We start from the raw sequence: 17,267 nt of genomic DNA on the forward strand, positions 1-17,267 counted from the left end.
CTTTTTTCCCCATCTTAAATAAGCATGAATTCTAGGAAAATGAGAGACTGAGAGGAAAACGTGATATCTGCTATTTCCCATCAAGACAAGTATCAGAATGTTATGGTTGATTTATTACTCATAGTGTAGGATTAATTTAAAGGACTATGACAGTTCTTAAAATGCGTTCTCTTTGTGATACTCATAAATAGCTGATATTATCTGTATAGGCATTAACTACAATAACCACAATAGTGTCTTATGATTACATTATACAGTGTTTACTAGTTTGGTTAATTTAGTAGTACCTTAAGGTTACATATCTTTTAAAAAGTTAATATTGGAGTTCCTGTCATGGCTAAGTGGTTAACAAATCCTACTAGGAACCATGAGGTTGCAGGCTCAATCCCGGGCCTTGCTCAGTGGGTTAAGGATCTAGTGTTGTAGTGAGCTGTGATGTAGGTCGCGGACGCTTCTCGGATCCTTCATTGCTGTGGCTCTGGTGTAGGCCAGCTGCTACAGCTCCAATTAGACCCCTAGCCTGGGAAACTCCATATGCTACAGGCGCAGCCCTAAAAAGACAAAAAATAAAAAAATAAAAAGTTAAAATTAATTCACCTGTATCATTTGCAACTATGAATTCCATGAGTCACAAGGCTGTTTTAAAGAATCCAGATTTATGATTAGTACAGTAATTGTATCAATCACTTGTAGCCCAGAAGTGTTTATTGCAATGCATATATTAATATTTGATTTCACTTTAGAACTTTGCCAACTAATTTTAATTTAGTATAGATTCCCAAAATACTAGCTCACCTACATATTAACATGAATGCTGGCAAAAGAAAAATCCTTGCCATCGTTTTGTGCCAAACTTCCATTAGATCTAATCCCATTCATCAATGTCTCCCTGTCATGAACCCTACATTGCAGCCTGTGACTCATGTTTGCTAAATACTGCATTCTGCTTTTTACACTAACCTACAGCTCTGTAAATCTTTTAACATTTGCAGTCTTAAGCTTTTGATAAATTAGTTCCTCTGGGTAAAATCATTCAGGACACATGATATGGCACATCACAAGATGACCCCAGAAGGCTTGCCCATTTTTTAACAAGGGGATTTTCAGCTCATTAGTGATAAATTATCTAGTCTCTGTACTTAAAGGAACCATGTGTGGGCTATTTCAAAAAACCGAAAGAGAAATATAAACCCCTCACTACCTAAGAAACCATGTGAAATTGCCAGTTAGTACTTGTGTTTTAGAGATTTATTTAAACAGAGAGACAAAGGATAAAATGATGTTCCTTAGTTCAATTTATTTTAAAGCATATTGAGAAAATTTAATATAAGAAATGAATAATCATAGTGATATCTAAACTGGTTTCCATTTCTCTTGCTCTCCCCTTCCACGATCTGCTCTTCACACTAAAATGATCTTTCTTATAAAGTGCAGACCCTTTACTTAGGAGAGCCTTTAAAGGCTTTCTCAGTCCAATGTCAAGCTACAGACTCACTTCCATAGGGTACTTGATGTCCCAATGTTCTCTTAAACATGCTTTCATTTTCTTGCCTCTGCATTTTCCAGGCTTTTCCCACAATCTTGAGTGCTACTTCCTCTCCATCCCACTTTCTAGCCCATTAAAATCCTTATCCTCATTGAGAGTCCAATTCAGAAGCTGCCTTCTTTCTTTCCCATTAATGAGTCCTCTCCCCTTTGCCTGCACACACTCTTTCACATTACCCTTGTATGTTTTATTCCATCATTATAGCAGTTATCATACCTAACTTCTCCCAACAAACTATAACTTCATTGACAGTCAAAAATAGTTTTAGCATCAATTAAATTTTAGGATTATTTTTCCTTTCACTAATGTTTTAAACTTGTTTGCTTTTCTTCTTCACTGAACCACTTCTATATATTTTTTTCCTATCAAATATGAATTTGTCATTTTTATTAGCTCATTATTATATTTACCTAATCCTCTATTAATGAACATTTAGCTATTTTCCTTTCTTGTTGTTGTAAACAACACTTTGCTAAATGTATGTGTGTGTATTTTGCAACTTGTCTAATTACGTTCTTGGTCTAAGCCCCTAAAAAGTAGTAGAAGAGTTAGATCAAAGAGTCTATACTTTTTTTAAGCATTTGATATGCAATATCAAGTTACCTTTGGTTTTTAAAATTTATTTTGTAAAAATTCTTTCTTGGTAGATAGATAACCACACATATAAAGAAAGATAAGGTAGGAGTTCCCATCGTGGCGCAGTGGTTAACGAATCCAACTAGGAACCATGAGGTTGTGGGTTCGGTCCCTGCTCTTGCTCAGTGGGTTAACGATCTAGCATTGCCGTGAACTGTGGTGTAGGTTAAAGACTCGGCTCGGATCCCACGTTGCTGTGGCTGTGGTGTAGGCTGGTGGCTATGGCTCCAATTAGACCCCTAGCCTGGGAACCTCCATATGCCACGGGAGCGGCCCAAGAAATAGCAAAAAGATAAAAAAAAAAAAGATAGATAGATATGCATACAAGAGCTTTAAACATTTTGTCATGTATAGTACATTTTTTTCTTTTATTTATGGTGTTTTAAACTTTTATGTAGCCCAATTTTAAATTGCAAAGATATTTATCTATATTTCATTCACACTGTTTTTCCTTTTCTTCTAGTAGTAGTGGTCAGGAGATAGTATTTCAGTTTGGGGGCATTGAAATGGCATATTTTTTTCTTTTATATTTTTGTGTCTATTAAGAAATTTTTGTATTTTTAAGTTTTCATTATAATCATATTTATATATGTTTTTACCTTGTATTGCTTGGTTTCTTCACCTGACTTCCCCCTGGTAAATCAACAAAAGACTTCAGTTTTGTCAACAACAAATATGATTGATACATGAGCATGTAACTTTCTTGCTGTGAGCAACAAATGATAAAGTAAGAAAGTCTAAGTGAACATTAAGATCATCTAGTTCTAAATTCTCATTCTGCATCTGAAATGAGCCCCACTGTGATTTTCCTGGTGGTCTGTAATTAATCAAGAATTAGGACAACCATTTTAAAGTGGGAATTCCATAGGGAAAAAAAGAAAAGAAAGCTAAAGTATGTGATTTTTATGAGTAAGACTATCATAAATTAAGGGTTTATATCACTTGGGCCTTTCATTTTTTGCTCTATAAAACATTTATATGTACATTTTAAGTTTCTTTTCCTCTGTAATAAGCATTGGTTTAAAATTATTTAGACGTGACATCATTAATAATTCATTGATTTAAGGGCTTTTCTTTTCTTTTTGCTTTTTAGGGCCACATCCACAGCATATAAAAGTTCCCAGGCTAGGAGTCAAATTGGAGCTGTAGCCTCCAGCCTATGCCACAACCACAGCAATGCCAGATCTGAGTCACGTCTGTGACCTACACCACAGATCACAGCAACACCAGATCTTTAACCCACTGAGCAAGGCCAGGGATCAAATCTGCAACCTCATGCTTCCTAGTTGGATTCGTTTCCACTGCACCACAATGGGAACTCCGGGCCTTTCTTATAATAATTTTAAAAATTCATTTAAAGATAAAAATATACTGACATAAAACAAGTCTGTTTTTTCTATTTTCTGTTAAAATACATGCTGAATGACTTATAACAAACTCCTAGTATTCACCTAATATTTCTAAATAGTATGCTTATATTGCTGCCTCTTGATTCATTTATGTTTAGATGTTATCAACACATTCTAAGATGAAGATTTAGCTTATTTACACCACCACTTCATTTCTTCTTCCCTGATCTGCTGATGTACTAGAATATTATCTAATATATAATTATCTTTAATTATATAATATCCTTGTATATTAGTAGGTCATGTAGGAAGTGGCATATATTATTTATACTTATAATATGTGTAACATTTTTTCCTTAGGGCTAGTTAAGGAATTTTTTGTAATAATAAGTAAAAAATAAGTATTTAAAAATCTTCTAAAGTAAAAATATACTGACATTTCATAAAACTACTTTTAGAAAGATAGACATGAAATAACTGTTTTTTCATGCTTTCTACTAGAAAAGTTTCAGAGTCTTCATCTAAATCTATGGGATAGGCTTCTTAGAGTTATGAAATATTTGAAAGAAGTAATTAAGCAGAAGTTCCCATTGTGGCTCAGTGAGTTAAGAATCCAGCTACCATCCATGAGGATGCAGGTTCAATCCCTGGCCTTGCTCAGTGGGCTAAGGATCCAGCATTGCCACGAGCTGCAGCATAGCTCACAGATGTGGCTTAGATCCAGCGTTGCTGTGGCTGTGGTGTAGCTTAGCAGCTGCAACTCTGATTTGACCCCTAAACTGAGAATTTCTACATACTGCAAGTGTGGCCCTAAAAAGAAAAAAAAAAAAATGGAAGGAGCGAGCAAACTAGATTGTGCTCACAGGTGGACTTAAAGAACAATATAGCCAATACATTTTTAGATGTTATGTTACTCTTGAGGTATAGGCAGTCAATTTCTCAAATGTCTTTTTCATATACTTTTTTATGAGACATCTTTATTTCACTAACAAAGTAAAAAAAATCTAATTTATTACCTTTATCACACTGCCATCAATTGATAACATTTCTTAAAATTTTCGATGTTTGGGAGAGTGATGGCAAATGACAGATTAATATCTATACTTCTTCATTAACTACCTAACCAATAATTAAATATCTCTTCAAAATTTCTTTTAAACACTTAGCAAATGTAATTTAATGGGCAGGCAAATTAATTCTAATTACTATTTTCACTTTTTCTTTTAATGTTAAGGTGTGACATATTTTATTCTATTCAATGCTACACAAACTACATAAATGTTAATGTATTTATGTTGTAATCTAGGTAACATTTTGTTAGAATTTGGACTGTTACTGATGAAAATTATATTTTTTTCACTATCTAATCCACAGCTTTAGTGCTTGCATTTAAAGTTAACTTTTAAAGTGGTTTTAATACTTAAAAGTCTTTTGAAAGGCTTCTGAAACTTGGCAGTCTCAATCAAATGTTTTTGTCTGACTTCCTTTTTTAAGTCTCTATATGGACTTAGAGTAAACAAACTTTTTGAAGCAGGAATCTCTTGTCATTATGTAGGAATGGATGAATAGAACACTCAACACTTTATCCTGAAATGCACATTTTCAGTTGTATACAGGATGCCTTAAAGCATCATATAAATATTTTAAGATGTTTCCTAAACTTCTAATGGATAAGTATTACAAAGTCAAAGATTGGCTTCATTAAGCAAAACTTATCCTAGGGTTTAGAAGAGAGGTTCTTCTGTATCTTTCAGTAGCTCTGTCTCTGATGACTTTTAAAATCCTGCCTTAAATTTTAGCATGTAATCATTTTGAAAAGTTGTATTATTTAATTATGTAACTTTAATTGCCTACCTTCTCCCCTAAATTAGGAGTTGATCAGTAAATCTGTTGCATTGTTTATGCATTTTTGCCAAATTGTCATTTTTAAGAAGAGCTTCATGATGCTAAAACCAACAATCACGTGCATTATATTGTTACTTCATTACTATGTTCCTTCAATCATGTGAGGTATTAATAAGCCTTAAAACCTGCTGAATAGCATTGAGAACTTTGTCTAGATACTCATGTTGCAACAGAACAAATGGTGGGGGGAAAAAATGTAATTGTAATGTATACATGTAAGGATAACCTGACCCCCTTGCTGTACAGTGGGAAAATAAAAAAATTATAAAAAAAAATTTAAAAAAATAAGCCTTAAAAGATCATCTTGAATTTCCAGATAACTGTATTAGACCTTTGAAGTAAAGCAATACAAAGTTATTTTTCAGTGAACAATTTCTCTTCCAGGTAGTTCCCAAACTGTTCTTTAGGATTATATGTATTCTAGTTAATTTGAAAACAGTAATAGAAAATTTCTTGATCCTTAAAGTGACATCCTCTATGTTTAATCATCTATTTCTCAATAAATCTGTAAAGAAATTAAAGTGTATCATACTTTCATGTATAATCTAAATGTGAAAATATAGGTATAAGTATTATAATAACTAAAGCTCTAGGACATCTTAAATATCTGAAGGCAAACTGATCAAATCCATGTCCTCGTGCAAAATATGTCTCTCATTTCCTAAAGTTTTTGCTATCTAAACATTGTTTTTATTATCTCTATAAACTTTATAGCATATCAAGATTACACATGCCAGTATTCAGATTTACAAGTGGCTTAACCTATTCCCTGAAGAAAAGGGATTTTCCTTCATCCCTGGGACTCATGACTGTAAATCCATTCTGTCTATTCTCACCACATTGAGTGATTTATTTTTGCTGATTGATTCACATTTTTTAGATTCTGGTAGGTAACTGTCCTGCGTTTTTGTTAAACATGCTAGGGAAGACATGAGTAGGAGAGTGAGGTGGTAGGCCAGTGGAGAATGGGGCTAAATAAAGAAAACATCTTTCCCACCTTCCCTAGTCCCAGAATGTTCATTTTGCCCTTCTGTTTGATGGCCTATTCCATTTCTTGTTATTTGCTTGCATGTTTCAATTAGACTTTTGAATGTAAATCTTCATAGCTTTGACTAGTTTGACCCCACTCAGAGTCCACATATTTTGAGTAAAGCTATTCCAAAACAAGCAAGAGATAGGGTTTTGGTATGCTTTTTCCTTTCATAGCCCCAAAATTTGATTCTTTTTTCTTTTTGTTAAAAACCTCTTGCATGTATGTGCGTGTATGTGCCTCTCACCCTTTCCCTCCGGCTACCTCGTTTTTATCCCCCCTCTTCACCTCCACCTCCCTTAAAAATTCAGTTTCTATTTTTATAAAAGTGATACCTGTACAGAGTTTAGGAAGCTAACAAGAACTAAGTATTTGTGGAAGTATTCTTTACCCTATTGCTGCCCACTCCCAATTCTTATTCCCCCTTTAGCTATTTCTTTTGAATTTTTCCTTCCAATTTATAAATTTCAAATTTATACTGCTAATTCTTACTTGTTTATATTTTCCAATTTTAGATATTATCTACTTATTTTCATTTTATATTTAACTCCTTAGGATAAAGATTTAACTCCTTTACAATGTGTATATATTTCTCCTCTCCCTCTTTTTGCCATAACAGTTTTTTTACTTTATTGAAAATAAATCTCTAGAGCGTTTTCAAGTAAACATTGTTTCCTGTTGAGCCAAGAATTATGTAAGTTCTCTTTCTTGTATGTAGTATTTGCTTTTTCCCCATACTCTTTCTTGTTGTTCTCCTTTATTCTATAGAAATATATCTTCCAATAGATTCTGGAAGATGAATTCATGGGAAGTAAAATTTTTTAGACAATGCGTATATGGAAATGTTTTCATTTTCTGGTTATTTAACTGTGTATGGAATTCTAGGTTGGAAATAATTTTTCTAGAATGGTGAAAACATTGCTCCATTGATTTCTAGATTCCAGTGTTGCCATTAACTCTCATGCCATTTTCATTCTCCATCTTTGCGTGAGACTTTCTCCCAGAAAGATTTTGGGATCTTTGGTATTCTGAAATGTCACAATGTTACACCTGAAATGTCACCACACCTTGGTGTTGGTCTCTTTTAAGTCATTATACTAAACAGTTTGTGGGCCTTTTTCTCTGGAAACCATGTCCTTTCACTCCGAGAAATTTTTATTTATTTATTTAAGGATATACACATGCTTGCATACATAACCCTCCATAATATTTTTCTTTCCTTCATTCTATCCTATCTTTGGAATACTTATTAATCTGATATTAGATCTCCTGGATTGATCCTCTAATTCTATTATCTGTTTTCTAGTATTTACCTCTTTCGGCTTGTTTGTTCTTTCTAGGAAATGTCTTCAACTTTATCTTACAACCTTTTTTTTTTCCTCTTATTTCAAATTTCTAAGAACTTTTTTATAATTCAATGTTTCTTTCCATAGCACTTTCAATGTATTTCAGAAATATAATAATTTCTCATTTTTCCAAAATTATGGTTATCCTTATTAGACTCATATATTTTCTATATTGTCTATTTCCTTTCACTCGGTTTTTCCTGTTTGGTTGTATGTCTTGATTATCATGTTTAAAGACATACCCTCAAATATCTGGTGATCCTCGTTGTGCTCTGTGTACATAGTTAGGTCTTTCAGCTAATGAGCTTTGATTTATGGTGATTTCCAGAAAATTAGTTAGGGAAAACCTGAAAATGTCAGTATCTAGGTCTTTTTTATTGTTTTGGTTTATTTCAAAAGAACTATTTGATTCCCATTTAGGGGTTATATAAGCCCAGCTGCTAGTATTTTATAGAAGTAGGAGAAAAGTCTGTATACATTCATTATTGAGAAATTGTTCAGTCCCCTTAGTGTCAGCTGTGCATGTCGGCCCCAAGTCTGCAACCTTTCCAGAGAATAAAATCTCAAGTCTTTTAACTGGGTGGCAAAGGAGCAGTCACCTTGGCAGTGCAGATGATGGTGATAAGGTAAAGGTGTCCTGGAGGAGGACAGGTATCTACCTTCCTTACACAGACTTTCAGCCAATTTTCCAGTTTTTAGCTTCACCCTGTGTCTTCAGAGACAACCTCATGCCTCCAATTCCTGAAATATTCTGGGGCTTGAAAGAGTGGGGTTTTTTAATTGGCTTCCTTCCTGCTACCCCAGATATTACTCTTTTTTTAAAAAAAATTGTGTAATTTTATAAAAATAGTACATATTTGTTATAAAAAATAATCAAATATTTAAAGAAGAAAATAAAATCACTCAATTTTCCCAGCTATAAGCTATAATAATGTTTTAATGTCTTATGCCATATTTCATTCTGCTCTGTTTTCTGTGACTTCCCCCACACACACCTTTTTCTGCTCTCAGGGTCTTGGTCTTTGCTTTTGGTGGGTTTTTTTCTTTGTTTTTTCAAAATTGGGATTGTGTTCCATATTAGAGTTATTTACTGCTTTATTTCATGAACATTTTCCCAAATCATCAGATAATATGGGAAATATGGCTTTAAATAACGGTGTAATTATGAATATCTCATGTTTTATTTAGCCGTTATCTTGATTAAATTCTTCCTGTAATAGGAGCTTGGTAAGGTAGGACATGGCATCTGGATTATGAGAAGGCCTGAGTTTGTGTGACAGCCTGCCACGCCTTTATATTATACTCTTACTGGTCCAGAGAATGTCCTTTATGCTTATTAGTAGTATACTTTTGCCCATAATAATGTGATGATAATCAATTAGAAATGAAGGTCCCGAAATAGTGGGGAAATGCACACCTTTTCATGAATCTCACAGCGCAAGGAGTATAGAAAAGAAATCAGAACCTCGGGTAGCCTTAGCCGGAAACTTTGCCTCTTTGCCACCAATGCCAGAAGCAAGGCCCACAGGGCTGGGCACTTTCTGTTCAGTGTTCCTTTCTACACTGAGACAGCTGGACCAGGGCTAAGCTTTAGAGCCTCTTAGTGCTGCTGCTAGATTCACATATGCCATTTTACTGTATCTCATAACGTCGTCTCATCCTTTCTCCTACCGTACCTGGTCCCTCATCCCTGTTCCTCATTTAAGGAACTTTAGTGACATTCTGCCAGTGTCTTTTACTTAACTCCCAGGGAGAGCACTGAAAGGTGAGTGGGAAAATATCATAAGTTTTTCTCTCTATGCCTTCCTTTTTTCCAGTTCTATCCACACAGTAACCTTCATAAAGTCCTCTAATATCCTGGTGTACAGATGATACTCCTCCCTTATTGCAAATATTTGGGCAAATTTTCTCCTGTTTCTATTGTATGGTCATTTTAAAGGGAATCTGGTAGGAGACCTAAATACTTCTACTCAGGTTACCACTTTGTTTAAAATTGGTTGTCCTTTGCAAAGTTAACCTTCATATGCCTTCTTGTACTATTGATGTTTCTAAGGCAAGACATAGAAGGTGGAGCCAACCAAGGGCTATATCTTTCAGTGAGAAATTCGGGTATTCACTGACTTTGTCTTCCTCCCCTACCAAAAAGAAAAGATCCCAATATGTATATCATATATTACTTGATGAATGCAATCACTACAGGACCAGATTTTGCATTTTCAAGCTTCACTAAACTGGACTTAAAATGTGTTGGCTTCTAAAAATAAATAATAATAACTTTTTTTTAAATTATGGAGTTCCTTCTGTGGTGCAGTGAGTTAGAAATCTGATCGCAACAGCTCAGGTTGCTGCAGAGGCACGGGTTAGTCTCCAAGTTCCTTCTTTGTCATTTCCACTCTATAGGCCCAGGTTCCTTCTTTGTCATTTCCATTTTATAGGCCTAAGAATTACAGAATCTTGTTAGATAGTATTTTCCCAGGCTGAATCCAGGGAAACTAAAATGCCCCAAGCCTGCTCTTCTGGAAAGTTACTGCACATCTTGTAATGGAAAAATACAGCAAATCTCTTTTATTGACACAGACCTAGCATATCCAAGGGTTTTTATAGCCCCTAACCCAGCACTCTCCAGTTTGCCATACCCAGTTAAAGTATTTCATTACCTAACTAAAAGAGAATGACTGTTTATTATACAATTGTATTTATATATCCCAGATATCATATTCAAAATGAAATCTCAGTTGCTTATTATGTTCTTTTAGTTTTCATGAATAAATGGAGTCATTATCCCCTTATTGTTACAGGAGACTGTTGAATTTTTATTTAAGCCTTTAAATTTTATTTTGCTCTGATCATCATCTGAACCTTTCTTAGCAACTAGTCAGCCTAAGCAGTCCTGAATTAACTATCTATTTTCTGCTCTCTTATTATTTTAGCACTTAATAATTGAGAGGTTAAAAAGAAAAAAAAAAAAACCTGGATTTGTATTTTGTACATGTCATGTGTCTGTAGCATCTCTTCTTTCAAGCCCAGTGGAACAAGGATAGGTGAATCCATTATCAGCCACATCTTCAGGCTTCTCCTTCAAATTATATCCTATCAGGAGAGCAGAATTTTAGCTTGAGATATGTCACTGTAAGATTATTATTGCTTTCATTGACAAATTGTTAGTCTGATTTTATCAAAATTTGATACTGCGTGAATGTTTAGATTATCCCAAAGAACGGGTGGTTATTTCTTTGGTGTACTGTGGAAGCCCCCCCTCACCCCCCGCCACCCCATCATGCTTTTTATAAGCAGTAGGGAAAACATGGTTCACCATCATGGGAATTTGCTCACTGCCACTTCAGGGATTATCCCTCTGTAGATACGTGCAAGAAAAATAGTTACTCTGAATAATCTTTATCCCTCGAGATTTCATGTTTCATTATGTTCTAAGTTTGAGAATGTTCTTGTAAAGTCTGCATGTTCACGTAACACTTAGATGTACCTGCTTTAACGATACCTTTGGTTTATTTTAAAGTTTATTATCGGCCTTGATAAACTGGATAGCTAATAAACTGAAAGTGAGACATCGTTGAAAATATTCTTTTAGGGATAAGAGTTCCTAAGGTAGTGATGGAATATTGGAAAGTAAATTACACTTACCCTGTGAACATCGTAATACTAACAGTTGAAGCCTGTATTTCTAGAGCCTTTCCTTGAACCCTAAATGTTTTTTACATATTATCTAATCCTACTAAATTCCCTCTACATAAAAAGGTGGTATCCCCCTTTTTTTTAATAGGGCGGTGTTAATGCCCACGCTGCTTAAGTGAGTTGCCCAAGGTCACTCGGTGAGTTGTTGGTGAAACCAGAAATAGAATGCAAGTCTCCTGACTCCCAATTCAGTTCTCTATCCTCGATATAGTTTTATATCCTCTATATACCCCTGCTGCCTCTCATGGGAAAAGAAGTTAATCTTCCAGCTATTAATAGCCACCAAATTGGTGGTAGCAGCACAGTGGAGAAAAGTAACTGTCTTTACACTGCAGCATTAGTATAAAAATATCTGGTAATGGAAAATTTGACAAATGTCATGTTAAAGGGAGTGGAAAATTATTTTAAGATCTGGATCTCATTTATCTAATTCTCAGAAAAGTAAAATTCCTTAGTAGAACAGGGATCATATTTTTCTTCCTGTTTTTATATTATATTTCCTAGAGGGTAATTGTGAACCTAGCCATAGCAGAGCCTATTGTCAACTAATGTAATGAGTAATGCACGTACTATTGATGATTATTTTAAGTATATTTTCTAACTTGGTTGAAAGTTTGAATTGTTTTATTAAAGTACATAGCACTTATTTTATTCAGCTTTCAGTGATTTTTAAGTTAGTATTATATCATAAAAAAAATAACATCAATTGGGAATTTTACTGCATGATTTGAAAACATGGACAAAAATATACACTATTAGTTTCTTCCCTACACACCCCAAGCAAAATTACCTTGGGTCAAGCACCGTGAAGTTCACCAGAGTTAAATAGGCAAAGCAGGAAAAAAAATTCAACATAAGTACACTGGAGCTGATCAAGTTTATTGTTATGTGTGTAATCAAGTTATTATTTTGTATATTAAAAAATAAATGAGAAGTCTTTATGTACTTAAATATTTAAGCATGTCTAGTATTAAAGGAGTTCATAGTTAAGTTCAAACCAGTTTTGTCTCTTAATTTTGGAGCAAGGAACAAGAAGTCCACCACTGGAGTTCCCGTTGTGGCACAGCAGAAACGAATCCGACTAGGAACCAGGAGGTTGGGGTTCGATCCCTGGCCTCACTCAGTGAGTGAAGGATCCAACATTGCCGTGAGCTGTGGTGTAGGTCTCAGATGCAGCTCGGATCCTTAATGGCAATGGCCTCATTAGGGCAATGGCCCTAGCCTGGGAACTTCCAGATGCTGCAGGTGTGGCCCTAAAAAGCAAAAAAAAAAAAAGTTCACTACTAAAAATTTCTGAATATTATGTTTCTGTTTAAAGACTGCTAAACATCTTTAATCAGGAGAATGACATGATCAGAATTACGTCTTAACTGTAAGTGCAAGAGAGGTGGGATTTGGTGGAGTTTAGGAAATGCAAGGAAGAGATTTAAAAAATCTAGTTATTTGGAACCCAAGTTACTGAGAAGATAGTGGTAAGAGGATAGAGATAACAGAGTGTATGCCATAAACAAGAATGAAATAATGCTGTTTGCAGCAATGGATGAACCTAGAGATTATTATGCTAAGTGAAGTAAGTCAGAGAAAAATAATAATATGATGAAACTTATATGTGGAATCTAAAATATCATACAAATGAACATATTTATAAAATAAAAACAGACTCAGATATAGAAAACTTATGGTTACCAAAGGGAAAAGATAGGGGAGAGGGGTAAATTAAAAATGTGGGATTAGCAGGTAAAAACTACTATATATAAAATAGATTTTAAAAGCAGGGGGTGGTTCCCATTGTGGTGCAGTGGAAACAAATCCGACTAGTATCCATGAGGATGCAGTTTCAATCCCTGGCATCATTCAGTAGTTCAGTGATCTGGCTTTGCCGTGAGCTGTGGGTGAAGGTCACAGACCTGGCTTGGATCCTGCATCACTGTGCCCGTGGCATACATAGGCCAGCAGCTATAGCTCCAGTTCCTAGACTGGGAACCTGTGTATGACGTGCGTGCAGCCCTAAAAAGCAAAAAAATAAAGAGATAAACAACAATGGCCTACTGTATAGCACAGGGAACTATATTCAGTATCTTGTAATAAACTATAATAGAAAGAATCTAAAGAAGATCTGAATCACTGCTGTACACCACAGACTAACACAACACTATAAACCAACTATATGCTTCAATTTAAAAAAAAGAAAGGAAGGAGTTCCCGTCATGGAGCAGGAGAAACGAATCTGACTAGGAACCAAGAGGTTGCAGGTTCGATCCCTGGCCTTGGTCGGTGAGCTAAGGATCTGGGTTGCGGTGAGCTGTGGTTTAGGTCACAGATGCAGCTTGGATCCACTGTGGCTGTGGTGTAGGCCAGCAGCTGTAGTTCTATTCCACCCCTAGTATGGGAACCTCCATGTGCCTTGGGTGCAGCCCTAAAAAGAAAACAAAAAAAAAAAAAAGGAAGAAAAAAACGAAAGGAAAAAGAAATAAGAGAGTATAGCGGGTCAAATACAGATCCTTAGAGATTTACTAGATGGAGTTTGTTTTCATAATTACCCAATATCTCAAGATAGCTGTATCTATAAATTAACATTAGCCATTTAGTATGTTTTTGTTATAGAATTTCTTTGTAATGAGGTTATTACTTTTAGTTAACATTATTAGCCACAAATTTTTTCTTTCCAAATTATTTATTATATTTTAAATTTTTATCAGTTTGTCAGAAAATGTTGTTTACTACTGGGGTTTTTTTAGGTTTTTATTTTTTCTATTATAGCTAAGTAACATAGCTCTGTCAATTTCTGCTGTACAGCAAAGTGACACAGTCTTACATATGTAAATGTATTTTATATATATATATACACACACACATTCTTTTTCTCATCATGTTGCATCGCAAGTAGCTAGATATAGTTCCCTGTGCTATACAGCAGGATCTCCTTGCTCATCCACTCCAAAGGCAATAGCTTTCATCTATTAATCCCAAACTCCCAGTCCATCCCCCCTCCCCCTCCCCCTCCCCACCAGCAACCACAGTCTGTTCTCCAAGTCCATGTGTTTGTTTCTTTTCTGTAGAAAGGCTCATTTATGCCATATATTAGATTCCAGGTACAAGTGATATCATATGATATTTGTCTTCTCTTTCTAACTTACTTCACTTAGTATGAGAATGTTGCTGCAAAAGGTATTATTTCATTCTTTTGTATGGCTGAGTGGTTTTCCATTATGTATATGTACCACATCTTCTTAATATATTCATCTGTCAATAGACATTTAGGTTGTTTCCATGTCCTGGCTGTTGTGAATAGTGCGGCAGTGAACACAGGGGTGGATGTATCTTTTTCAAGGAAAGTTTTGTCTGGATGTATGCCCAAGAGTGGGATTGCTGAATCATATGGTAGTTCTCTATTTAGTTTTCTGAAGTACCTCCATACTGTTTTCCATAGTGGTTGTACCAATTTACATTCCCACCAACAGTGTAGGAGGGTTCCCTTTCTCCACACCCTCTCCAGCATTTGTTATTTGTTGACTTGTTAATCATGGCCACTCTGACAGGTGGGAGGAGGTACCTCATAGTAGTTTTGATTTGCATTTCTCTAATAATTAGTGATGGTGAGCATTTTTTCATGTAGCCTGTTGGCCATCTGTATATCATCCTTGGAGAAATGTCTGTTCAGGTCTTCTGCCCATTTTTCAATTGAATCTTTGGTTTTTTGCTGTTGAGTTGTATAAGCTCTTTGTATGTTTTGGGGATTAAGCCCTTGTCAGTTCCATCATTAGAAACTATTTTCTCCTATTCCATAGGTTGTCTTTTTTTTTTTTTTTTTATGGTTTCCTTTGCTGTGGAAAAAGCTTATCAGTTTTATTAGGTCCCATTGGTTTATTTTTGCTTTTATTTCTATTGCCTTGGGAGACTGACCTAAGAAAACATTCGTATGATTGATGTCAGAGAATGTCTTGCCTATGTTCTCTTCTAGGAGTTAGTTTTATGGTGTCTTGCCTTATGATTAAGTCTTTAAGCCATTTTGAATTTATTTTTGTGGATGGTGTGAGGGTGTGTCCTAGTTTCATTGATTTACAAGTAGCTGTCCAATTTTCCCAGCATCACTTGCTGAAAAGACTGTCTTTTTCCCATTTTATATTCTTGCCTCCTTCGTGGAAAGTTAATTGAGTGTAAGTGTCTGGATTTATTTCTGGGTTCTCTATTCTGTTCCATTGGTCTGTATGTCTGTTTTGGTACCACTACCACACTGTTGTAATTACTGTAGCTTTTTAATATTGCCTGAAGTCTGGGAAAGTTCTGCCTCCTGCTTGGTTTTTGTTCGTCTAGATTGCTTTAGTAATTATGAGTCTTTTATGGTTCCATATAAGTTCTGCAGTTCCACGCACGTGGAAGTTCCCAGGTTAGGGGTCGAATTGGAGCTGTAGCTGCCAACCTATGCCACAGCCACAGCAAAGCAGAATCCATGCCATGTCTGCAGCCTACACCACAGCAGACAGCAATGCCAGATCCTTAACCCACTGAGTGAGACCAGGAATCAAACCCACATCCTCATGGATACTAGTTGAGTTTGTTACTGCTGAGCCACAGTGGGAATTCCTGACTTTTCTTTCTTTTAACTTATAGGGGTATTGGAAAACTATTTAGGCAACAATATTGAGCTTCTTTTTAATTTTGTTCAACAGGCACATCTTCCAGTGAATCTAATCTGCTTAAAATTACTCCACAAAAAAGAACTCGAAGAAAACTAATGCCTTCTCCCTTGAAAGCAAAGCATACCCAAAAGTCTACACTCTCTGAAAATATGCAGCTCAATGATTCCCTCAGCAGAGAACTTCAACCCATTGTATATACTCCAGAAGATTGTAGAAAAACTTCTCAAAATCCATCTACAGTGACATTATTAAAACCATCATCACATATTACCAGTTTTCAGGCCATAAGCTCAAAAGCAAACAGTGATAATTCTCTAAAAATGTTATGTGAAGTAGATATCCCTCTCAGTAGGAAAAAAGAATACGCACAGGAGGATTTGGAGTCTACGTTTCTTATATGTGAAAACACCAGGAGCTTGAAAAGTGAATTACCTGAACAAGAATCACTAACAAACAGTAACATTTTACAAAGGTATAAAGAAGGAGTATTTGCCAATTCTTCTTTTGTTTTATTTATATGGCCTTTAAAGGATTAACTTTTTATTTACTCTGTAGCTATAGTAATTAAGATCTATTTCATAGATGAAATACGCTATCTTGATTATAAAAGTCAATGTTTTACCTTCATTAAATCTTAATTATCTTTCTCTCTAAATATTAATGCACTAGCACAATATTTTAAAGTCTTTAAGTTGATTAACTGTCATTAGGCTAGAGGAAATCTTAAGACATATTTAGATTGTTCTTCATACTCCAAAGTTAGATGTTACAAGCCATCATTGGAAGATTACCAAGTGTTTATTATTATTCGTTAGTATCTTCACTAAAGGAAGTACCACAGTTTCTACTGATGTTTAGCAAACCGTAGCTTACTCTGAAATAGTCTGAGGTATGGTTGACTGCATGTCATCCAAACAAAAACATATCCTTCTCACTTAATCTGAGTATTTGCAATTAATCTGAATATGGGAAGAATGATACCTTTACATTTCTATGCTTTGGGGAATGCAGAAATCTCTTGATATCTATTTACAGTATGAAAAAGAAAAAGAGACCCCAGGCAATTGAGGGAAGTTTTATAGTATTTATAATGTTTTCCTTTATATATAATAAAAAATGATG

General features: G+C 35.1%; 1 protein-coding gene and 1 long non-coding RNA gene across 2 annotated transcripts in view; one reads left to right on the forward strand and one right to left on the reverse strand.

The window, feature by feature from the left end:
* The window catches only part of KIF18A (kinesin family member 18A), an 86,873-nt gene that overhangs the window by 61,347 nt on the left and 8,259 nt on the right, over window positions 1-17,267 (forward strand). Inside the window, exon 14 of the mRNA XM_047776100.1 lies at window positions 16,176-16,617. Within this exon, the coding sequence (XP_047632056.1) occupies window positions 16,176-16,617 (442 nt within the window). The remainder of the gene's footprint in view (window positions 1-16,175; window positions 16,618-17,267) is intronic.
* Window positions 1-17,267, reverse strand: part of LOC125125284 (uncharacterized) — a 71,909-nt gene that overhangs the window by 26,367 nt on the left and 28,275 nt on the right. The window lies entirely within an intron of this gene.

The sequence above is a fragment of the Phacochoerus africanus genome, chromosome 4 (genome assembly GCF_016906955.1).
Source record: "Phacochoerus africanus isolate WHEZ1 chromosome 4, ROS_Pafr_v1, whole genome shotgun sequence".
NCBI lineage: Eukaryota > Metazoa > Chordata > Mammalia > Artiodactyla > Suidae > Phacochoerus > Phacochoerus africanus.